At 37.9% G+C, this 24,695-nt stretch overlaps 1 protein-coding gene across 14 annotated transcripts in view; it reads left to right on the forward strand.

Annotated features, from left to right (window-relative positions):
- Nucleotides 1–24,695, forward strand: part of LOC109674665 (H-2 class II histocompatibility antigen, E-D beta chain-like) — a 47,037-nt gene that overhangs the window by 11,278 nt on the left and 11,064 nt on the right. For 3 of the 14 annotated variants that reach the window (XM_074082469.1, XM_074082468.1, XM_074082470.1), the window contains exon 1: nucleotides 17,604–17,905. In XM_074082469.1, coding sequence (XP_073938570.1) covers nucleotides 17,731–17,905 — 175 coding nt within the window. In that variant the 5' untranslated portion in view covers nucleotides 17,604–17,730. Of the gene's footprint in view, nucleotides 1–598; nucleotides 10,021–15,916; nucleotides 16,108–17,016; nucleotides 17,293–17,603; nucleotides 17,906–24,695 lie in introns of those variants that run through there. The other 11 variants (XR_012450682.1, XR_012450683.1, XR_012450684.1 and 8 more) reach the window with 9 other exon arrangements.

A 24,695-nucleotide genomic window follows, 5' to 3' on the forward strand; every position in this document is an offset into this window, starting at 1 on the left:
ATTTCTCAGTTTTTGTTTTGTATTTCCTTTATTTCTAAGTTTCTCAAATATTTTTCACATTATCCCAAGTTTTCACCACTCTAAGAATATTAATTCTCTCTCATCTCTGAGGTTCTACTATTTTTCTAAGTGACTTTATGGATTGTCTGTGCGGTAAGACGTTTCATAATTTGTTGATATTTGGTTCAGAATTTTCTCCAGTTTGTGGTTCATATTTTGGTTTTGTTTACTACTTTCCATGTTAAGAATACAAACATTTTGTTTAGGAAATATTCTGCAAAATAGTGATGATTTATCATCAATCTTTAAATCTATCACTTCTGTGATATTGTAAAAATGTTTCCCCTCAGATTTTTCTTTCTAAAAAATTATAATTATTGAGTTTGATAGTAAGGGAAGGCCCCAGGCACAAAGCACACATATTAATGAGTCACCAATCTGGCCTGGCTTCCAATGTCACTTGAGAGAAAGGGATATTTATGCAGGATAGCGATTCTAGTGATAGACCTGGGTGTTTTGTTAAGAAAGATTTTCAGTAGGTATAAAGGTAAGTCATGCCTTAAAGACATGACTTCCCTTCATGCTTTCTCTCCCTCAGCACTCCTGCTTTTCCTAGGACTCAATTCTCAGCCTAGAGAATCAGCTCTGTTGTCCTGAGTCCCAGGGCGGAGTCCTTTGTGGCATCTGAAGGTGTGAGTGTGTGGAGGTGGCATTCCCTGGGTTCCACATGCCACCTCTATTTTCACTTTCCTATAATTCCCAGTTTATCCATACTACTTTGGCTTCTCCCAGAGGAAATAAGAATAATACGTAAGCTATTATTTCACATATTATAGGTGTATGAATTCTCATGCAACCCTAGAGGTAAATTAGGGTATGAAGGAATGCAAAAACTCTGCAGGTGTACCACAAAGAGGCAGACCCTCGATTTGAACCTGGACAGTCTGGCTCCAGAAACCAAACTTCTAAATGATTTTTAAACATTTAATTTAGTAAAGAATAATTATTTCATGCAATGAAATGTATATATTTAAATATATACATGTATGAAAATAAAATAATGAAACTCATTAAAATTGTGGAAAAAAAAGTAAAGGCAGGATAAGAAAAAGTAATTCTGGTTGAATATGATCCAAGTACAAAATACGTATTATGGAAATACCACAATGAAACCCCTTTTACAATAAATACACAGTAATAAAAATGTTAATCATTTTAAAAACAAAACTTTCCTCAATATTTCTCAAACTTAATGAGTCCTTGCTGTAGGGATTAAATTCAGGACTCATGACACAGGCTCCACTTAGACCCCATGGCCAGCTGTCAGTGTATCTGTGTAACAGGTACTCAAAGGGGCTTTTGCTGAAAAGCACAGACTCTCTACTTGGGCTGGGAGTTAATTTAATGCAGCATAAAATATTCATACCCCTGTCTCCATTTTGCATCTATCTCCTTTACCCTGAGACTCCCTTGCTCTCCTAGAATCACATTGGATTCCAAGAAGGATAGGACTGATGAGAAGCACTGAGGAGACATGGTTACAAGTAAAACTACCACCAAGGAAAGAAATAACAGAGCCTCTTCAGGACTGACTGACCACCTGCTAGGCAGCAATGACTCTTATTGTAACAAGACCTCACCTGACCAATCCTGAGACGGTGGCCTCTTGTGGCTGCTACCTTAAGACCAGCTATTGCTACCTAAACATACCTGTGACTGGAACTTTTTAATATTTATGCCTATCCCTGGCCTAAATTTGTTCTCTTCTATTTAAATCTACAGCAAAACTCTGCAGAGGAGATGAGTTGAAATGCATACCCTTCCTCTTCCAGTAGACTGTCCATGCCCTGCCAATTAAATTTCCTTCTCTGACATCCACCATTACTCTCTGGGCATATTGGGGTGAATGGCCAGACCTGACTTATGAAACCCAGAAGTTTAGGTCTAGGGCCTAAAACTCCTGCAACAAATGGAGCACCGACACACAAAGCATGGCTCTGGGTCCAAATGTTCACCAAAATTGAGAAAATAGCATAATATGTGTAAAAAATGGAAAAGTGAATTTATTTACAGTATTGGCCAAAACTGGGGAGAAAGACATTCTCAGTCTATCTTTCTTAGCCCACAGCAGTGACATAACTTCTGAGAAAACTGAAATAAAACCAAGAAATGTATACCTATGCATTATTTATATAATTAACACAACATTATCATGGTCCCCTAGCTACCCAGGGATTTGTGGGAGATAGTTTTTCTTCTGTCCTCGGAGCTTTTGGGGTGGGTCATATTCACTGTCAGCATGAAATTTCCAGTTGTGAGCTAGAGCTCTGAAAGTATTTCAATTCCTTGAATTCTTAAGCCTCCTTTTGCTTAAGGAGGCTTGCAAGGATTTGAGCCTGGGTTTGAACAGAGGCATAAAGGTAGGTGACCAAGGAGGATTACTCTGCCTGCCTTCCTTTTCTCTCCTAGTTGAGCCTAAGGCCAGTGTGTACCCCTCAAAGACCAGTTCCTGCAGCACCACAACCTCTGGGTCTGCTCTGTGAGTGGGTTCTACCCAGGCCACATTGAAGACATCATTCCTGAGTGACCAGGAGGAGGAGGAGGAGGCCAGAATTGTGTCCATAGGCCTGCTCCAGAATGGAGACTGGGACTTCCAGACCCTGGTGATGTTGGAAACAGTTCCTCAGAGTGGGGAGGTTTACACCTGTCAGGTGGAGCACCCAAGCCTGAAGATCCCTGTCACAGTGGAGTGGAGTGAGTGAGAAGCTCCCTAACATACAGATTCCACACATGACATGAAAAAAGGAGACCTGCCTTACTCCTGAGTGCCAGGTTTCTGTCCCTGACAAAATTTCAGATTTCTCTTCCTACATTGGCTTTTCATTTATTTCATGTTTTCTTCTTCTGCAGGGGTCACTGGGGGTGTCCCTGTGATATTTTTTACAAACACCTATGCCCCCCCTGGGGAAGCAATTATGTCTATGAGACACTGTTTTGAAGTTACCTGTGACCACATAGATCATGATTACCTCCTTTGAGCTGACTCCAGCCTCAGAGCTAGGCCTGTGTTTTTGCTGCTGCTGCTCTGGATTACTCACTGTGATTTGAGAAGAGCAACAACTCAGGGTCCTGCCTAACATAAGAGAAGTACAATCTCAGCTCTGCCTTTCATTAGCTGTCATGTTTCCTGAGCTCTGTAATCTCTCTGAGTTCCGGGCTCCCCACATGACAAGTGACATTTCAGGGCTATAATATTTAAATAAGTCCATTGTGTGAATATTGTGTCTGCTCAGTGTGACTTAATTCTCTAAGTCCAGGAATGGCAAAACCTAGTTCTTCTAATGTGGGCTTCTTTTTCTGTATCAAAGTTGTGAATCTCAGGGTCTCAATGAGGTGAGAAGAATTTGTTGTAGAAATCACTCACCTTGCTGGCTTCTACTTTCAGGGGCACAGTCTGGATCTGCACAGAGCAGGTGCTGAGTGGAGCCAGAGGCTTTGTGCTAGGTCTGCTGTTTCTCGAGGTGGGGATGTTCATCAAGTTCAGGAATCCAAAAGGGAAGAAACCTGTTGGTGCCTGAGACTCATGATATATAAACATTTCTGGAAGAAGGAATATGGCTTTGCTGAGGTTAATCCTTAGTGTATCAGTGGCCTTGTGTAAAGCCTTTTTTTCCTCGGGTGCCTTCAAATTTCAAAGAAATTCTAAAACCAATGGCTTATGGTTAATATGTTGAAGCATAAGGTGTTGTGTCTTATAGAGATAAGAAAAGGTTCAGGAAATGCTAGTTTGAGAACTGAATCAATAAAAGCCACTTGCCACTGGATTTGTGTAAAAGAAGCTTCTTGGGTTACCTGATCCCAGTGTGTGCTCTACTGTCTGCCTGGCTGGTGTGGATTGTGGTGTCAGAGAAATGACAGGTAGCAGATCTGAGGCTGGGGACATTTTGTTTGGGGACAGATTTCCTTTTGTGTAATGAAGTGCTTCTTACCTATTTTCAGGGTACTCTGGATGTTGGCCAACAGGTAACACCCTTTAATCTTTTCTGACAGGAAGATTTTCTTTCCCTTCAAAAGATAACAAGACATAGGGCAGAAATCCTGGGAAAGATTTAGACCCAAATTTCTGATCAAGCAAAAGTGTGCACTGAAACTTGTTCTCTGTACCTTTTGTTGCTTGTTCTTTTATTTTTTTGGTATTTATGTGCTTTGTGTTTTTGTGGTCCAGGCAATCAAACTGAGGTCCTGTTCATGTAAGCCAGGTGCTCTACCACTACACTACACCCCTGCTCTTCTCTGCACTTCATAAAAGTTGGACTATGAAGTAGCACTGGCTCAAGGAGACTTGAGAGTTTTTATTTACTTATTGTAGTGCTATCATGGAAGTCTTCAAGAGGGGAAAAAGTTGCATTCAGAGGTAGGTCTAGAAATGACACTGTCCTCTGCAGGACTCCTCAGCTGAAGGGAAGGTGACAGCACCAAAGGAAGGACCACTGTCCCTGCCTCTCCATGTCATAGCAACACTTCTGGCTTGACTCTCACTCTCCCACAGTGAGAGTACATTCTAAGGGTCTGGCTTTCTCCTGGTTCAGTGACTCTACAGGATATGTCCACAGTGATGACTTCGTCAGCCCCTGTCCCATCCTGGAAGCCCCAGTAGAGACTTTAGCACCTTCTCTTCATTCTCCTCTGACACCATTTGCATCTAACCCCCATTCTGAGTGACAAAAAAAAATACACCACTATCGCCACTACCCAATCTCGAGCAATCTTTGAAAATTCTGAAACGTCATGAGAAAATCAAAAGGACCCAGGAGCTCAAAATTTCCAACCAAAAACTTATCCTGAAATGTGTAAATCTCAATGTAGAAACACAAGCGTCATGAAAGAACAAGGAAAAAATATTACCTTCAAAAGCCAATACTTCCATAATAAAGGATTTGAACAATAGTGGAGTGGATGAGTTTTCAAATAATGACCTCAAAAGAAATGGTGAGTGATCAAAGAAATTAAAAAGGGTATATATACAAAGAGGGTTCAGACAGCTGGATGAACTCAAACAGCTGAATGAAATAAGGAAAGTATTAAATAAATTCAATAAAGATAAAGAGCCTCCCCCCCAAAATCAAATTGAAAATTTGGAAATAAAAAATTCAATAACCAAATGAAAATCTCAGTTGCAAGTCTCGCAATAAAATAGAACAAGTAGAAAATAAAATGTCAGGAATTGAAGATAAAGTAAAGAAATTAGATCAATCAGACAAAGACAAAGAAAAAAGTATGAAGAAAATAAAAAGTGAACATGCAAGAGCTCTGAGATTCATGCCTATGAATCTTGGGCATTGAAGGAGAAGAGGTGAAAGCTAAAGGTATAGACAATATATTCAATAAAATAACAGTAGGAAGCTTCCCAAATCTTAACAAAGAAAGGGTCATCAAGGTAGAGGAGGCTTTCAGAATACCACCCAGGCAAGATCAGAAAAAACACCCCTATACATATTATACTTAAAAAATTAAATAGACATAACAAAGAATGTTGAAACCTGCAGAAGAGAAGTGACAAGTCACACATAAACACAAACCCATCAGAATAGCAGCAGATTTCTCAACACAAACTCTACAAGCAAGGAGGGCATAGAGTGATATATCCAAAACCCCAAAAGAAAATAACTGTTGACCTAGATTACTGCATCTAATAGGGCTATCCTATATAATTGAAAGAGGAAAAAAACCTTCCAGGATAAACAGAAGCTAAAGGAATTCATGACCACAAGACCAACATTGCAGAAGATATAAAAGGAATTTTACACACAGAAGAGGAAGATAAGCACAGTCAGGAATATATAGGAAAGAATAAATTCCACAAGATGAGTAGATTAGTAAATGAGGATTAGGAAAGAGCAAACATCAAAAAACCCACCAAATGACAGAAAATACTACATACTTTTTAAATATAACACTGAATGTTAAGGGTTAAGACTGTGGTTCAAAAACCAAACAAAATAAAACAAAAACTCCTCTATTTTCTCAACTTGGGGGGAAAATATTTTGCATAATTTTTGAATTAGCATTTTTCTGATCATTGGAGATTTGGGACAAAATTTTATATTTATCCACTCTGGGACATTCTCCTTTGTAAAGACCAGTCTTTGCCCGGTTTTCTGTTGGCTTTTGGTTTCTGGTTTATGGATTAGTTAATAATTTCATATAAAAATCTGTTTTGTGTTTTCTAAGTCTTTGAGATTCAAGTATTTCTTTCAATTCTGTTATTTTCTCCATGTAAAGAAATTTATAAATTTTTCCAAACTTTAAAATTTATTTTTCTTTAATAATTTGTCTCCCTTGGTCAGAATTCTTAAAATCATTCTTATTAACAATGCTATTGTGGCATGGTTTACATTCCACAACCACACTGTTTGTATGAAAAATGTTGTTATTTCAGTAAATTAATACATTTAATCAACTATCACCATATTGTACTTTCAGGAAATTTCCATCACTACCAACAATTTCTTTATATAGTTAATTCCAATCCTTGCCCCACACCATATACAACATCTGTTGTCTGTGTGCCCACACTGACCTCTATACAACTTCATGTAAATGGAGTCACTGTCAGCACAGCATTATCTGTAGGAAACTGGAGCTGAAAAAGAATGTTTCAGTTCTTTGAAATCCTAGGGGCCCTTTGTATGAGGAGTCCTGAAAGGAGTTTAGCCTGGATTTGAATAGAGGCAGATAGCAGTTGACCAAGAAGGATTATTTTGCCTTCCTGGATTAATTTTCTCAGGCTTTTCTTCCCTAGTTGAGTCTAAGGAGTCCATGTACCTGACAAAGACTCAGCCCCTACAGCACTACGACCTCCTGGTCTTCTCCACGAGTGTATTCTACCCAAGCCTCATTGAAGTCAGATGGTTCTGGAATGGCCAGGAGGTAGAGGCTGGGGTTATGTCCATATACCTGCTCCAGAATGGGCCTTCCAGACCCTGATGATGTTGGAAACAGTTCTTCAGAGAGGAGAGGCTTACACCTGCCAGGTGAAGCACCCAAACATGATAAGCTCTGTCACAGTGGAATGGAGTGAATGAGAAGCTGCCTGACCTTATAAATTCTTCATCTGACATGAAGGGGACCTGGCTTATACCTGCATGCCACATTTCTGTCTGTAAGCCATATTTGCAGGCTTCTATCCCTATGTGTATTTTCATTATTCCATGTTCTGTCCTTCAGCACAGGTCACTGGAGTGGGGGTGGAGGCACTAGTGATGTTTCTACAAACACCTGTGCCTGTGGGGAAGCAATTATGCTGCTCACTCACGGTTTTGAACTTTCTTGTGGCATTGCTGGCCATGGTCACCCTGTTGGTCTGGCTCCAGACTCTGCCTCAGGTCTGGGCTTGTGTTGCTGCTGCTGCTGCTGCTGCAGGTGGTTCATTGTGATCTGAGAAGAGGCAATGCAAGGTCCTTCCGGTGTGAGGGAAGTCCAGACTCAGTTCTGGCTTTCATTAGCTGTCACCCTGTGAGCTCTGTAACCTCACTGAGATCCAGACAAGCCACACATCATGTGATATCTCAGTGCTGTGGTATTTATATAAATTCAATGTGTGAACCTTGTAGCTATCATTGTAATTGTTTTTTATTCTCAGTTTCCAGGAATGGCAAAATCCAGCTCTTTAGCAAAGGTGTCTTCCCCCCAGTCCTAAAGCTCTGAATCTTAGGCTCTCAATGAAGAAAAGCTGATTTGAGGTAAAAGTCACTCACCCTGGCTCCTCCTTTCAAGGGCACAGTCTGGATCTGCTCAGAGAAAGATGAAGTGGAGCTGGGGGCTTTGTGCTGGGTCTGCTCTTCCTTGGTTTGGGGCTGTTCATCTATTGCAGGAATCCAAAAGCTAAAGAACCTGTTGATGGCTAAGACTCATTGTCCTTAGACTTTTTGGGGCCATCAGTTCTCAGGATATCAGTGACCATGTGATAGCCTTTCTTTCAGGTGATCTCAGATTTCAAGTAGTTTCTAAAACCAACTGCCAGTGGCTACTGTCTTATAACCTAAGGGGTTGTGAGTTATACAGGTAAGAGAAAGGTTAAGAACCTGTAACAAATGAAAATAACACTACTTATTACTTGGTTTATGTGACAGAAGCTTCCTGTGTCATCTGTGCCCAGTTTGTGCTCTACTTTGCCTGTCTGGTGTGAGTTCTGGTGTTAGAAAAATCTCAGGTGGCAACCTGGGGACATTTTTAGGGGGGACAAATTGGCCTCAATGCATTCAAGTATCTGTCTTTCTGTCTCTCTTGTAGGACACTCTAGACTTCAGCATATGTGTAATGTCCTTTAGTCCTCTTTCAGAAATAGATTTGCATTCTCTACAATAGAAGACAAGACATGAGATAGGAATACTGGGAAAGACTTTGAATCCAAATTTCCTATCAGGCAGAAATTTGAACTAAACCTTGTTCTCTGCATTTATTTTTTTTTCCCCTCCTGCCCTCTCTGCACTTTTTTTGTTGGGTTTTTTTTGTTGTTGTCATTGGAAATGGCATTGTCCTCTGTCTCCTGCAGGATCCCTGAGCTGAAGTAAAGGTGACAGCACTGAATGAGGACCTCTGTCTCTTCTTCTCCATGTCATAAAATCACTTCTTGATGGCTCTCCTTTGAGTATGTTCTCAGGACTTGGTTCCCTCCTGGTTCAGTGACCTTATTCATCATGTCCTCCTTGGTGGCTTCCTCAGTCCCTATCCCTGACTTGGAAGCTTCAGCAGAGACTGCAGCACATTCTCTTCCTTCTCTCCTGGCACCCTTTGCATTCAATTTTTACTGCATCACATACATCTGAAGTCCCTTTGTGCCACATGAGTTTCCTACATTTTCCACAAATAAACATGGAGTAAAAAATCATCTGATTCATACAGTTTCAAAGATAAGAAATAGAAGAAAGAGGATCATATTATAACCAAGGTTTTCATGTATGTATGATGTTAATGCATATGTGAAATAGGTCAAGTTAATATATAATCTGTTTTCTTTCACTAAGTGCAGTTTTTGAAGTTCATCAGGCTTGTAGCATATATCATCATTTTGTGCCTTAGAATATGTTACATTTGTTGAATGCTATTACATTGAATGGATGCCACACATTGTGTCTATCCGTTTACTAGTTGTTGGATACTTGGATTGTTTTCAGATTTTGGCTGCAATCATTAGTGCAACTCTGAACATTGGCACACCTAGTTTTATGAGGACCATTTTCACTTACAAGGAGTAAAATTGATCATTCTTGGGCAAATGGTTTTTAAATTATTTATAAAATTACCATGTGTTTTCCAGAGTTGTTGTAATATTGTACCTTCCCAACAGCAATGCATCAAGGTTTAGAAAGGCCTTTGTCTTCGAAGTAACTATAATAATGATTTTGATAGTAATAGAAACACTAACACCTGGTTTGCTAATTGTATACTTTCTTTTCATGTTTCAGACTTATCCATCAGGGATCCAGATTCATTTTGTTGAAAGTATTGAGTGTGTAATACATCTTACCAAGATCCTGAAACTATTCATTGTGTATTAAACTAAATATCAGCTGCTTGGGCTTCAGGTTTTAGCCTCAGTTCTACTAGTATATTTAATCAACAATGAATGAATAGCAAAATGTGCTTATTAAAATACATACATAATATGTTTTATTGTTTTATAAAGCTACTCATACATTATTATCCTTTTTTTCCCAAAAAATATTTCCTGGAAAACATATTTTCCTTATGAAATTATAGTACAGAAAGGAATATCAATTTATGTCTGTGAAATGGCTTCAAGAAGCATTCTGAGATATCCTAAAATTAATTACAGACCCAGAGGGAGAAGAGATACGAGAAGTTAATCGGTTAACAACTGTGAGGGAAGCCATCAAAAAGACTGCTTACGCTGATATCCTGACTTAAATCCAGTTTGGCCGACCACCAGGGCCACATCACCTTGTTTACATGTGAATTTCTCTAGACCATAAATTCCAAGCAATCCTGAAACAACAGGTAATTCTCCTTATGGATTATCCTTCAACCACTAAGCTTTCTTTCCTCTTTTCATGATATACAGCTTCTCTTCTCCATAGCCAATGTAGGTTTTGCTCAAACAGAGCATTCCTTCCCCAACATTCATAGAAATATTCTTAGCTATTTCTCTGGCAGACATTTTACAACCACTACCTAGAGTGCTGTTGGTAGTTCGCTGAAAGTTACCCATGATCAGTCCTTTATTTTAGCTAGTTCTAAAATGACTCAACAAAGTCCTTTTTCAGAGATCCTTGGTCTCAAAAATTTTGCTTTTAGCAACACCAGCCTAGATTGTACCATACTGTCTAGTTTCATGCTGAGAAAATTTGCAGTCATTTTTCTAACATGCCTTGGTTAGAAAACTTATGGAAAGTTCAGGTATATTTCCTTATTTGTAAGAAATTTTATATTTTAACTTTCTAGGTATTATAATGGTTATCTGTCAGTGGTATTCCATAGATTCCTGCTTTCCATAAATTTTTTTTGGACCCATCTAAAATACATCTCAAAATTTATCCCATTCTTCTTAATTTTCCATTTGTTTGAATATAGATTTTCAAAGTAGTCCCACACCATCCCCTGTAGTTCATTGGTACTTAATGTAATATCTACCTTTTCACCTCTAATTTTATTAAGTTGGGTCTTTCCCTTCCTCCTTTCAGTTATATTGGCTAATATATCATATTTATCTTTGCGAGAACCACATTTTGTCTCATTGATTTTTGCCTAGTTTTTTTTTGTCTCTTTTCATTATTAATAATCTTTATTATTTCTTTCTATCTGCTGATTTTGAGTTTGGCTCATTCTCGTTTTTCTAGGAGTTTGAGGTATATCATTTGATGCTTTATTTGAGTTTTTTTTTTAATGTAGACACTCAGAGATATGATCTTTCCTCTTATCACTACCTTTGCTGTAGCCTGAAGACTCTGGTAGGTTGCATTTTTATTTTCATTAGATTCTACAAGCTTTTAAATTTCCCTTTTATTTCTTCAACGATCTACTGATCATCCAGCAATGTTTTGTTTTGTCTGTCTGTTTGACTATTTTCAGTGTTTCTTTTGCTATTAAATTCTAGTTTTATTCTATTATGGTCTGACAGATACAGGGAGTTATTTCAATTTTCTTATATTTGCTAAGACTTACTTTTGCCCAATGATATGATCTGTTTTGGAGAGTATTCTATGGTCTCTTGAGAAGAATGTGTATCATGCAGCTGCTGGATGAAGTACTCTATAGAAGTCTGTTGAGTCCATTTGATCTAAACTGTCATTTATATTTGAGGTTTCTTTGTTGGTCTTTTGTCTAGATGACTTATCTACTGGTAAGAATGGTATATTGGAGTCTACCACTGTTATCCTACTACTTGTAAGGCAGTAGTTTTGTTTAAGAAAGTTAGGAGCATAGACATTTGGGGCATACATGTTAACAATTGTTATTTCCTCTTATTTCCTTTATTAATATTAAATGACCTTCTTGTCTGTTCCAATTTTGGTTTGAAGTCTTCCTTATCATATATGAGTGTTGCTACTCCTGCCTGTTTTTGGGGTCAATTGACCCCAAAGATCTTTGTCTACCCTTTCACTCTAAGTCAGTGTTTTTGTCAGTGATATGCATTTCTTGTAGGCAACAATTGGTCAGGTCTTGCTTTTTGATCTAATCCACTATTCTATATCTTTTGATTGGATAAATGAGACTGTTAGTGTTTAATGTTAATATTGAAAGGTATATAGTAATTTCTGCCATTTTGTTGGAGGTTTTTGGTTGTGCTTAATTCTTTTCTGTCCTTCATTTGCATATGTACTTCTCTGGTGAGACCTATTTTTCCCCTATTTTCATGGTTACATTTATTTTCCTCTTCTGTGTGCAGTGCTAATTTAGTGTTCATAAATTGCTTTAGTTTTTATAATGGAAAGTTTTTATTTCTCCTATAGTTGTGAATAATACTTTTGCTGGATAGATAATCTAGGTTGGCAGTTTTCTTTCAGGAGTTGAAATACATTGTTCCATTTCCTCCTTGCTATTAAGGTTTCTGTTGAGAAATCTGATGTTATGAATTTGCCTTTATATTTGACCTGCTGCTTCTCTTTTACAGCTTTCAATGTTCTTTCCTTGTTATGCCCACTTAATGTTTTAAGTATTATATGTCTTGTCTGTTTATTGGCCTGTACCTGAATGGTTGTGTTGTTCTCAGGATTTGGGAAACTTACTTTTATTATTTTATTGAACACAACATTTTTTCTATTTCCTTAGCTTGCACCTCTTTTTCTATGTTCATGATTCATAGGTTTGGTCTTTTAGTAATGTCCCAGAGATCTTGCATGTTCCATTCATTCTCTCTCTCTTTTTCCTTTCGTTGTTTTTTCATCTGATTGTTCTAACACATTCACCTTGTCTTCAAGCTCTGATATTCTGTCTTCCATTTGATTCACTCTACTAGAGATACTTGCCACTAAATTTTTTATTTAACTTATTGAACTTTTCATTTCCAGAATTTTAGTTTGATTCTTTTCAGGATTTCTGTACCTTTTATTGAATTCCTCTTTCACATCCTGCTACTTTTCCTTATTTCTTTCAGCTGTTTATTTGTATTCTATTTGAATTCATTTATCTTTTTTATACATGTCTTCTTTCTTTTCATTGATCATTCTTATAATCATGCTTTTTGGGTTCTTTGGGCTTTTATTCATCTTCACTATCCTTAGTGTCTGTTCTGTGGGGTAGTTGACCTCTGAGGACTCCATATTGCCTTTATGTTTCTATGTGTTTTCATATTTCTTGTGGTTAGGCATTGAGATTTATGCTTCTGAGGTCAATATTGCTGGTTGAAAACTGTAATCAACCAGTGGTCTGCGGTTGGAGTATTCTCAGTGTTCAGGCAAGACTGTGTAATTGTAGGGCTGCAGTGTAGTTTCTTACCACTAGACAGGGGGATAGTTCTGTAGGCAAGCTTTTGTTCATGTGTCCAAGGCAGAAGGCCTGGTTCCCACCACCACTGGAGTAAAGGAGAAGTAGCAGGAGTCCCTTGTGTTTCCTTGTGAGTGATATGGGGAGTGAGATGCACTCTCTCTTATGGTAGCTGTGGATATAGATCAGCAATGTATACACAGAAAGGGAAAAAACAACACTAATGGCAGCAAAATGAAATAATTTCTTGTATCTTATCAGATCATAATGAAATCAAACTAGAAATTAATAGCAAGAGGAAATACAGAAATTATACAAACACATGGAAAGTGAATAATAAATACACTTTTGAATGATGTGGGTCATTGAAAAAAAGTTAAGGGGGAAATAAAAATTTCTAGAGTCAAATAAAGATTGATATACAACACCAAAACCTGTGGCTACAGCAATACAGTACTTAGAGGGAAGCTTATAGCTATGAGTGCCTACACTAAAAAAAATCAGATATATCTTATTAGTAGCCTAATGATACACTTGATTGTCTTAGAAAATGCAAGAACAAGACAAACCCAAAATTAGTATAAGGAAAGAAATAAAGATCAGGGTGTAAAATAATGAAATGGAAATTAAAAACAGTATAAAGAATCAATGTAACAAGAGTTTGTTCTTTGAAAAGATGAACAAGATTGACAAACTCTTAACCAAACTAACCAAAAGAAAGAGAAGACACAAATAAAGAAAATTAGACATGAAAAGGAATATTACAACAAATATCACTGAAATCCACATGGCCATTAGAGGATATTTGAGAACTTAAATTCTAGTAAATTGGAAAATCTAGAAGAAAGAAATAAATTTCTAGATACCTACCAAATCAAACAAGGGGATATAAATAACCTAAACAGATCAATAACAAGCAATGTGACTGAAGAAATAATAAAGAGTCTCACCAAAAAGAAAAGCCCAGGACTGGATGAATTCACTGTTGAATTCACTCTAAAGAACAACTAGCACCAGTACTCATCAAAATATTCCATCATATACAAAGGGAGGGAGTGCTACCAAGTTCATTCCATGAAAGTTGTAGTATGCTGCTATGAAAACAAGATAAGATCATGGCAAAAAAGAAAACTGTAGAACAATATCCTTGAACATAGAAGCAAAATCCTCAATTTAATCCTTGCAAACCAAATTCAAAGACACATTAAGAAGAACATACACCATGGTCACATTGGTTTCATTACAGGCATGTAAATCAATAAAAGTAACACAGTACACAAATAGACTCAAGGACAAAAATCACAGGATCATCCCAATAGATGCAGAAAAACCTTTTGGCAAAATTCAATATGCCTTCATGATAAAAATCCCTGAGGAAACTAGGAATAGAAGAAATGAACCTCAACATAATAAAGGCTGTATAGGATAAACCTATAGCCAACATTGTACAAAATGGGGAAAACTGAAAGCATTTCCTCTAAACTAAGGAAGGAGAAAGGGGTGCCCATTCTCTCCATTATTACTACATATGGTATTTTATTTTTAAAGGAATAAGGCAAAAAAAAAGAAAATTGACAGAAGTATGATACTCATATTTTCAGATATGAATTCATACATAAAGACCATAGATATTATACAAGAAAATTCTTGGATCTGATAAACAGTTTCAGGAACATAACAGGACACAATTCAATATACAAAAATCAGTAGTTTTTCTATGTACCAATAACAAACATGTTGTAGAAAAAATCAGCAAACAAAATCTCATCCACAGTATGAATTTTGAGGATCTAAAAAATACTAGGAATAAACCTAAGAAGTTGAAAGATCTCTAAATTAAAAACTATAACACATTTAAGAAAGAAGTTGAAGAAGTCACTATAAGATGGAAAGACACCCCATATTCATGTGAATCACCAGAATTAGTATTTTGAAACTGGCTGTACTCCAAAAAGCAAAGAGGGACTATTTGGGAGAAGAAATGGATGGATATGAAAATACATGATATACATGTGTGAAAATGTCATAATGAAACCCAATATTTTGTACAATTAATATCAGCTAATAAGCCAGGCGATGGCCTCATGCCTGTAAATCTTCCTACTTATGAGGCTGAGAGTGGGAGGATTGTGTCTTGAGGCCAGCCCAGGCAAATAGTTCATGAGACCCCATCTCCAAAATAACCAGAGCAAAATGGACTGGAGGTGTGGCTCAAGATCCTCCTGTCTCCATCTCTGAAGTGCTCTTTTATGTCCTCTCTTCCAATATCTAGCTTCTGGGTGTCTCCAAGCATCCAAAATTGAACTTCAGTGTTTTTCCTTAATAATCCACCTTACTGAGAAGCTGTTCTCTTGTTCAGTTTCAAGTTCCGGAGCAGCTATGGAGTTCTGCTTGCTGTGAATCTACCATCTCAGGTTACAAGAGTGTTACAATTTATTTCATGTAAAAATAAATGGCTTCAGTGCACTAAGGTCAGAGACTGTAGCAAACTTCTGTATTGATAACCCCAGTCTTCCGGAGACCAATTTAGCTGCCTTTTCCTCAGGAAATCAGCTCTCAGCTGACACCTCACAGATATTGAGAGGAAGACATCTCCTCTTGCTTTCAGTGAAGAAGTTCAGTCCAGAAATAACCTCTAGGGTTAATGGTTGGTGACCTTCACTGCACTTTTTGCTTGAGCTGTCCTTATATTGAATTAATACTGAAGGAAAGTAGGAGATATATAATACTTACAGCAAAACACTTGTTACTTCTAAATTTGTACAACAGGCAAAATTTAGTTCACAGATGTTGGACTATTCCTTTTAAAAGTAAATTTATATGATTTGTAAATTTGTTCTACTTTATTTGAACAAATTTTGATAGTGTTCTGTTTAATTGAGATTCTGTTTGTTCTTGACTTATAGTTGCTTTCCTTTGCCATCCCTTTTATCCTATAATTCTCAGGCAAAGTTTAACTTTGTTTTCTTAGGTTACCACAAACCACAGTTACTAAGCTACGATTTTGCTGTCAGTCACACTAAATGTGATAATTCTTCTGGATGTAATTGTAAGCCTATCCATTGTACTGAATTATCATTGGAGTTTCCTCTGAAATGCAAGGATAATAGTGAACTGAATTCACTTCAACTTCCTACATTAATTAAAAAATTGTTTTCCAGAGTAAGTGGCACCCTATTTCTTTTCTGTTCTGAGGTATTCAAACTTTCTCTAATTACACTAACACACCTGAGATAATGACTGAAACCAATAGATTAGAATTAGGAATTTTGAAAACATGGTAGCATTCATAGCGAGAGAACTTATATGGAGGCATGGATGTCATTACATATGTTAAATGAAAAGTTTGTCATTTCCAGAGGCAGATAATGAAGGAGATGAGGGGTCTCTTTCGAAGGAACTAGAATTTCTGCACAATATATGCCTCAAATTATTAAAAAAGCTGCCATTCATAAAAAAAAGAGTAGCCTTAAAGGGATAAAAATAATTTTAATAGAAAAATTTCTTCAGAAATTGAATGTGAGGTAGTGTGATATAATAACTAAACTTCTGGTATTGGTAATGACACAAAACTCAGTTGCATCTAGAGTGTATCATTTGTTAACTTTGTATCCTTGCAAGAATTATTTAGTCCTATCATTTTAGTCTCTCTATGTGTAAAGAAGAGAGGGTAGAATTAAATAAAAATAGGATACATAAAAAGCCCTTAGAACAATTTTGATTGCAAAGTAAAAATGCACAAAACTCGTTTGATAAATTTTAGTAATTTTTATCACACCATGGCAAATTCTACCACTAGAAATAGTAAGACAGATAAAGGATGACTGCTTATCAGAACATATGAATTAGTACTGAATTCATATACATAGCTGTCCTTGAAAGTCCATTCTGAATTTGAGTCATTATATTTATTTACACCATTATAGTGTGTAATAATTATCTAACAGAATCATATTTGACAAATTACATGATTACGTTGTATGGTGTAAGGTATACATTATTCTTAGTATTTGATTTCCTGGACATTCTGTTATGCATTCATTAGCAAATTCTCTTTATATCTCTCCTTAGGATAAAGTAGGAGAACGGGAATAATGAAGAAACATATCCTATGTAAAATGAGGAAACCATAATAGGAACCAGGACTAAGGAATTAAACACTTTTTCACAGAAAATACAATTATCCTAAAGCAGAATTATTGTGTCAGAGGCTGGTTGGTTTTGAGTCAGCACAGATGGCTCACTACAGTGATCCAATTAAAGTGTTTCAGATGCAACTGGATCAAAACTTTGAAACACTAAATTACAACAATCCTTTCGTTAGTTCGAGAAGAATTAATCTAGAAGGTAACACACATGCACAGGAAATCAATGCAAGTCAACTCCCTGTATAGCTATCCTTAACTAGCAAAAACCCTGTTCCTTCCTATTGCTGTTTATACTCTCTCTTCACCAAAATTAGAGATAAGGGCAAAATAGTTTCTGCTGGGTAGCGAGGGGATGGGGGGGAGGGAAAAAGGCCTGGGGGGTAAGAGAGGGGGTGGGGGAAGGGGGGAGAAATGACCCAAACATTGTATGCACATATGAATAAAATAAAAATTAAAAAAAAAAATCCTTTCAGTGAAAAAATTTAGAAATTTCACAAGAAGACCATCATACTGAATCTCTGACCACCAACTGATGATGATATTCACCTCTGATGCTGATTGGTTCTTCAACACTGAGATTACCCAACCCAGTATCAAAACAATGAGCATCTAGGTTCTTAAATTATTTGGGAGGTGGATGGAGATAGGTCCTAGTTCTCATTTAGTAAGGCTTGTCTGCAGCTCTGGTACCCATCCTCTCCGGTTCTCTAACATGGTGTGTCTGTGGCTCCCCAGAGGCCCCTGCATGGCAGCTGTGACAGTGATACTGATGATGCTGAGCCCTCCTGTGGCTTTGGCCAGGGACACCCGACGTAAGTGCACACCTCAGGTGCTGAGCTACTGTGGGTGGGGGAAGAAAGGGAGCTAACTTCCTCATTTTAAGAAAAATTTTCTGTGGCCACTTATCTTTATCATATGACTCTCAAATTATTTCCACAGAAAATGGAGCCTGGAAGTTTGTTTGTCGTCTCTATGACACCTGTGTATGGGACCAACACATAGACCATTTCTTCCTAACTCCCTTCCAATGAAACCTCTCCAGACTTATATCACATTCCCTTAGGATATTGAGAGAACTTAGACATAGTGATGCTAAAATAATTTCCTATAATAGTTCTCTTAATAGTGTTGATATACCAGAAAAAAGTTTCTCTGAAAATTTAACGAGGAGTTGAGAGGAATTGGAAGATTCTCTTCCTAGAAGATTCTGTGTTATGTTCTCTCCGGGATCTGTGACCTGCCTGTGTCTAATGTGTGAAGATGTATCAAGAGGCATCCTCCATTACCTACCTTTTCTCCCCAAACTCCAATGTCTGTGAAGCCTGCATCCTGAGATGGAGGTGCTGTGATGGAAAATGGGATTAGTGTTCTCTTGAAAACCTGGGACTAGGTCATTTTAAAGAGCAGATATTTATTTCCTACAGTTCTAGATGCTGGGAAGTACAAAGTCCAGGGGTTAGCAACTAGTGTGTGCATGCTTGCTTTATGACCCCATGGAGGAAAAGTATTGGGGGGATGGAAGGAAAATAAAGAGGGAGTGGAGAGAGAGAGAGAGAGAGAGAGAGAGAGAGAGAGAGAGAGAGAGAGAGAGAGAGACTTGCTTTCATAACAAGAAAAATGGTAATGAACCAATGCCATAGCAAAAGTTAATCCACTCATTAGGATAAGGCCCTCATGATATCTCAAAATCGTTGCAATTAGGATTATGTTTTCAACATGAGAACTTTAGGGGACACATTCACACAATAGCATTAAGTCCCTAGCCCCCTGCCAAATTCATATCCTTCTCCTACACAAAATACATTCATTTCACACCAATAGTCCCTAAAGCATAATTCATTGTACTGTCAACTTGAAAGCCCAAAATCCAGACTCTCATCTAAATCACATATGGGTAAGACTCATGACATGATTCATCTTAAGGTGAATTTCCCTTCAACTGTGAGCAGATGAAATTTAATAAATTATCTCCTTCCAAAAAATGATGGGTCAAGCATAGGATAGATGTCCCCATTCTGAAAGGGAGAAGAAGGCAAGATGAAAGGGGTAGCTTACCCCAACTAATTCCAACAGGAAAAACAACAGCAATTCTTCAAGCTAGAGAATAATCTTCCTTGACTATATGACTCACATTGATCACTCTGGGAAGTGTTGCTCTCCTAGGGCTTTTCTGCCATTATGGCTTTGCTGGGCTCAGTTTACCCAGCAGATCTCAGTCTAGTATCTGAGCCTTTCTATTGTTAAGCCAGGCTGGAGTTTCATGTTGGTACCCCTACACTCAAGAGGAAAGAAAATGGAAAGGATCAGCATTCAGATATAAATACATAGAGTGAAATGATGGGGTTAGTGTTCTCTTGACATAAAACTTATGCATTGATTACAGCAGTGAGATTAATGATGTATGGATGAGGACATAACACGAGGTAACCAAATGTAATCATTTCAAAGAGACAGAAGAATTTTAAAAGATGGGGTGGTTAGTATTGTTGAAAGCTGCCAGGAAACTGAAATGATGACTAAAAATATTACACTAAATTCAGGAATATTGAGGTTATTGTTAACATTTAAATAATATGGAGACTTGCATGGCTGCTATGACACAAATTATACTTGATTGTGCCAAGAAAGGTAGACTTGGTTGTCTAACAAAAGGTTTGTTAATTTTGTTTATTCTTTCAAAAGATGAGCTCTTTATGTGACTTGACACTTTCCTATTCTTAGGATTCTCTCTCTCTCTCTCTCTCTCTCTATCTCTCTCTCTCTCTCCCTCTCCCTCCCTCCCTCTCTTGATAATCAAATCAAAACCAGGATCTTAAGCATGCTATAGGATTCTTGTGCTCTTGATACTTTAGCTTGGTGAGATCTAGTTTGGTTGAAACTAGTTGGTATCCTTTAAGTGCCTTGTATCTGGAATTATCTTTTATCTATTTCCTTTAAGACATTGAAAACCTATTTCACAAAATAATAATCAAAACTTTCCAATGTCTTTTTCCTTTTTTATATTCTTTAATTCCCATAATTTAAATATTTGTTTGCTCCGTGATGCCCTATATGCCTTTCTTTATTCTTTTCAATGCCTTTTCCCTTTGTTTTCATTTAAAAAAATCTTAGTTAATTCAAAAGACTTGTTCTCAAGTTGAGAAATTCTTCTGCTTTTTCTTGTCTGTTGTAGAAGCTGTTTATTGTATTTTTATCTCATTAATTGAAGTTTTAAGTTCCAAGTTTCTGATTGGCTCTTTTTATGATTTATATCTCTTTGGTCAATCTCTCATTCATATTCTGACCTATTTTTCTCATTTCTTCACATTATCTGTATTCTCTTGCATGTCACTGATTTTTCTTAATATCATTATTCTTTAGCCATTTTATAGATTTCCTTCCAATTGAGATCTATTTGTGGAGAACTATTAGTTATTTGGAGGTGTCATGCCTCTCTTTGCGTTTCTTATGCCCCTACATTGATGGCTGTGCAATTGTGTAATATTCTCTTCTTCTGATATTATTAGGTACCTTTTGTAAATTTTTTCATTTAGATGGACTGTAGGGTGTCAGTTGGGTAGGTATTTTGGGTTTGATTATAGGGGAACAAAAGTGTTGTCATTGGGTTATTTATTCATGATTGATGGATGTCAGCAATGTCTATAAATGCCACAATAGTCTGGACTGTGGTGGTCCATGAAAGTAGTTGCAAAATTTCCAGCAAATATAAGCTTCCAAAGTGTGTTTTCTAAGTCTTTAAAGAGATGACCTCTAACAACTTGTGGCTGCAGCTAGCACAGACTTAGTGGTGCAGGATATGGGGAAGGGCTATCCTCAGGTCCCTCAGTACAAGCACAAGTGACACCAAGGTAATATTAACATCAGTCACAGTCCCCAAGACACAGGATTTGAAGACCTTCCCCAGCACTCTCAGGATGAATGCAAGAGATGACTGGGCCTATGGCTCCAGAAGCCATAGTTGTAGAGCCAAAGAATTGGAGGGACCTTTCCCAGGCCCTTGAGATAGGCAGAGGTGATTCTGGGGATTATGGTACTGCTAACTATGGAACACAAAGGGGAACTTCCATAAATCCCTTGGTGCAATTGTGGTTGGTTCTTGGGATTGTAGCACTGTTAGCTACTTTCATGGAGCTGTGGGACCCAGATGGTACCTTCTTCAGGTCCCAAGGGACAAGCAAAAGTGGTATCAAGGCTTTTGGCATCAACATCTGTGGTCCCAAGTCTACAGGCTGTGGAGGAGACTTTCCCTAAGTTACTCAGGGGATATGCAAGTAACTTTTGGACTTCTGACACAGGTATTCACAATCCTGTGGGTGTAGGGCATGGAGAGACCTTCCATAAATCCAATAGGTTGAGCATGGATAATGTTAGGACTGTGGCTTAGGCATTTTAAGTTCTGGAGTTACAGGATGTGGATGTGAATATCCCTCAGCCACACATGGGAAGCTCTCGTAAGGACAAGGATTGTGGCCTTGGTAGCCACAGTCCTGACTGCAGGGCATGAATGGGACCTTCCCTTGTTCCCTAGGGACAGATGTGGATGATGTTCAGGCTTTTTGTACCAGCACTGCAGTCCCAAGGACATGGGCTGGGAAACGAAAACTTCCCTAGATCCTACTGAGCAAGTACAGGTGTTCTTAGGATTGGAGCCATTGGCAACTGCATTTCTGGAGTGGTGGGATGTACCTGGGACCTTTCCAAGCTCTTGATAAATGGGTACAAGTGAAGCCTTGGTAGCTACAGTCAGAACACGGTGGGTTGGGGGACAGAACTTAACTAGTTCCCAGGGGACACTTGGCTTATGGATATGATAGATATGGGTCTTGAAGTTGAAGGATGCTGAGGAGGCTATCTTCCACTTAGTGAGATGTGTACCAATCCAAGGCTTCTGCCAGTATCTAGGGCCCGCTGCTTGCCTCTAAACAAGATGTCCTCTAGCAGTGGCCGTTTTAGCAGTTCCAGTTCCAGGCACTGGTAAAGCCCAACATTAATTCCTTCTTTGGAACAGAGCAGTCTCTATTTGACCAGCCAGCTTCCCAGACTGTACTTAAAGCCTAGAAGGACTATCAGGTTCTCATGCAGTTAGGACTGCCTGTCTGCTGCTCTGATTGTGCTTGCTGGTGCTTTCCCACTTAACTTCCCAGCAGTTTCCAACCAAGGGGTGGGCGTGAAGTTACAATTCGCTTTATTCTCTTCTCTAGGTTGTCTTGGCAACTCTCTGGGCTGCTTAAAGTTCCCATCACTCACTTGTTGATTTCTAGACTTCTCCCTCAATCATGCTCCTCAAAATATAGTTATTCCCTTGTTGCCTTTGTATTCCTTTGTGGCAAAGTCACACAAGGACACCTGCATTCAGCCATTTTGGCTGCATTCTATCCAGAAAGTTTTGCATGAAGTGTGTGTAGTGATTATATCCTAGGGCACTACAGCTAGAGCTTCCCATTTCTGTCTAACACTTGCTTGACCTGTCATGAAATACTTGAAGGTGTAGAAGTCATTTAACCCCACCATGCTTTAATTGATTCAATTATAAAATGAGGAAGATAGTGTCTACTTCATAGAGTTGTTTTAAGGATTAAAAAGGTATGATATATGTAAAACATTAGGAACATTGCTGCCACACTGTTCATTCACTTCTTTGCAAACTATTATCATCATGTTCATTTATTTGTCCCATGGATGCTGATTTTAAAATAGCTCTCAAATCCCACTGCCACCTTCTATCTGCCTTGGTCCTAGCTATCATCATCTTGTACCTGGTTTATTCTAGTAACCTCCATACCTAGTTTTTCTTCCACTTTTGCCTTCTGGATCAAAATCATTCTCCATACTCTTTTCAGTTGTGTCTCAAAATATATATAGATCCACAATACCATTTCTGAAGCTGTTGAGGCCAGGTGTGCATTGAAACCTAAGGATTTGTACTTTAGAAAGTTAGTAGTTTGTTTGGGTGCAGTGCTTCACAGCTGTAATCCCAGCTTCTCAGGAGGCAGTTTGAGACCAGCCTGGACAAAAAGTTAGCAAGACCCTATCTCAATCAATAAGCCAGTCATGGTGGTACACACCTGTGATCCCAGCTACCTGTGAGGCCAAGGATAGGAGGATTGGATCTGAGGCTGGACTTAGGCAAAAGTGTGAGACCCTACTTGAAAAAATAATTAAACCAAAAAAAGGGCTGGGGCATGGATTAAGTGGTGGAATGCCAGTTTAGCATGCGAGAGGCCCTAAGTTCAACCTCAGTCCTGTAAAAAAAGTTAGCAGACCATTTCTAAACTGAACACTTTCAGTAGGATAAAGGCCAATAACTTGTGAATAAATACAATGTTTTTACATTTCAATCTAGGAATATCCATGCTTATGTTATAACAACAATAAACAGGTTCTATGGCACTTGTATAATAAAAATGGTAATTGAAATAGTGAAATAAATATAGAATAAATTCTAGTCTAATTTTTTTAAGAAAAATACTCAGTAATACTTCAAACTTACGTAAGGCTCACATTAAGCTAAAGCTAAGCTAATGCATAACCATACACATTATATCTGATGGCTGGAGGAACTCAGAATTGTAGATACGTCAGGGTCACTACTGTTATCATCAGCAGGCTGAGGTGGACATTCACGGTTTCAATGGATGAGATTCACACAGGTGAAGCAGCAGGCCCCCAGGTGCCCTGTAAGGACTTTGCAGTGTCCTTGCGGTGTCTCAGCCATGTCTCTGAGGACACCCTGAGGAGGCTGCATTTAACTTCTGGCTCCACCTGAATGCTCATTGTTCAAGGCTACCATGTAAATGATCTATGCCCATCATATCATTTTTTGGGAATGTTTTCATCTGTGCTGTCAAGGTCCCTACTACCATGTTCCTACCACTCAGATTATGCCCATCAGGTGCCTCATTGTCAATGCTCAGTATATTTTATGTCACATTCCTCTGACTTATTTAGATTTTATATGATAAACTTTTATCATATACTGAAAATTATATGACTCTCTTCTCAGTGATATGATTGTGTACATAATCTTCATCTGCTAACTTCTTTATAAATATGAGTATTACCTCAAATCTGCACCAAACATTCATTAAAGCTAGTTTATTATTCAATTCAATGTAACAAATAACTTCTTTCAGAAAGCTGTGGATTTTTAGGCCTCTTTTAACTGCAGTAAGCATAGAATTAAAGTATTTATACTCACTTTTTGTGGGACAGGACTCCTTAGTCACAATATTTTAACACAGATGTCATACTGGGAACATTAAAAGTCCAATTTTAACCCATTTTTAGTGAATATGATACCAAAGTTTATTAGGAAGGAAATTTAATACAATAGAATAATAGTAGGAAGAAGTAGGGGAAAAAGGGAGAAACATTTCCTGTTCCCCATAGAGGAAGGGGGTGCAAAGACTCCCCCAAATTTCACTTTTTGCAAGCAAGTCAGGAGTGTCAGGTGTAGAGCAATTGTATGGAGACAATAGATCCTTTTTCTAAATAAATTTTTATTAAGATATATTCATTTTGCAGGGGGGAATTCATAGTGACAATTTTGATTAGACTTATATTGTACATTGTTTACATTGCCCCCATCGTCTCTCCCCCTCA

Source organism: Castor canadensis, chromosome 8, assembly GCF_047511655.1.
Source record: "Castor canadensis chromosome 8, mCasCan1.hap1v2, whole genome shotgun sequence".
NCBI lineage: Eukaryota > Metazoa > Chordata > Mammalia > Rodentia > Castoridae > Castor > Castor canadensis.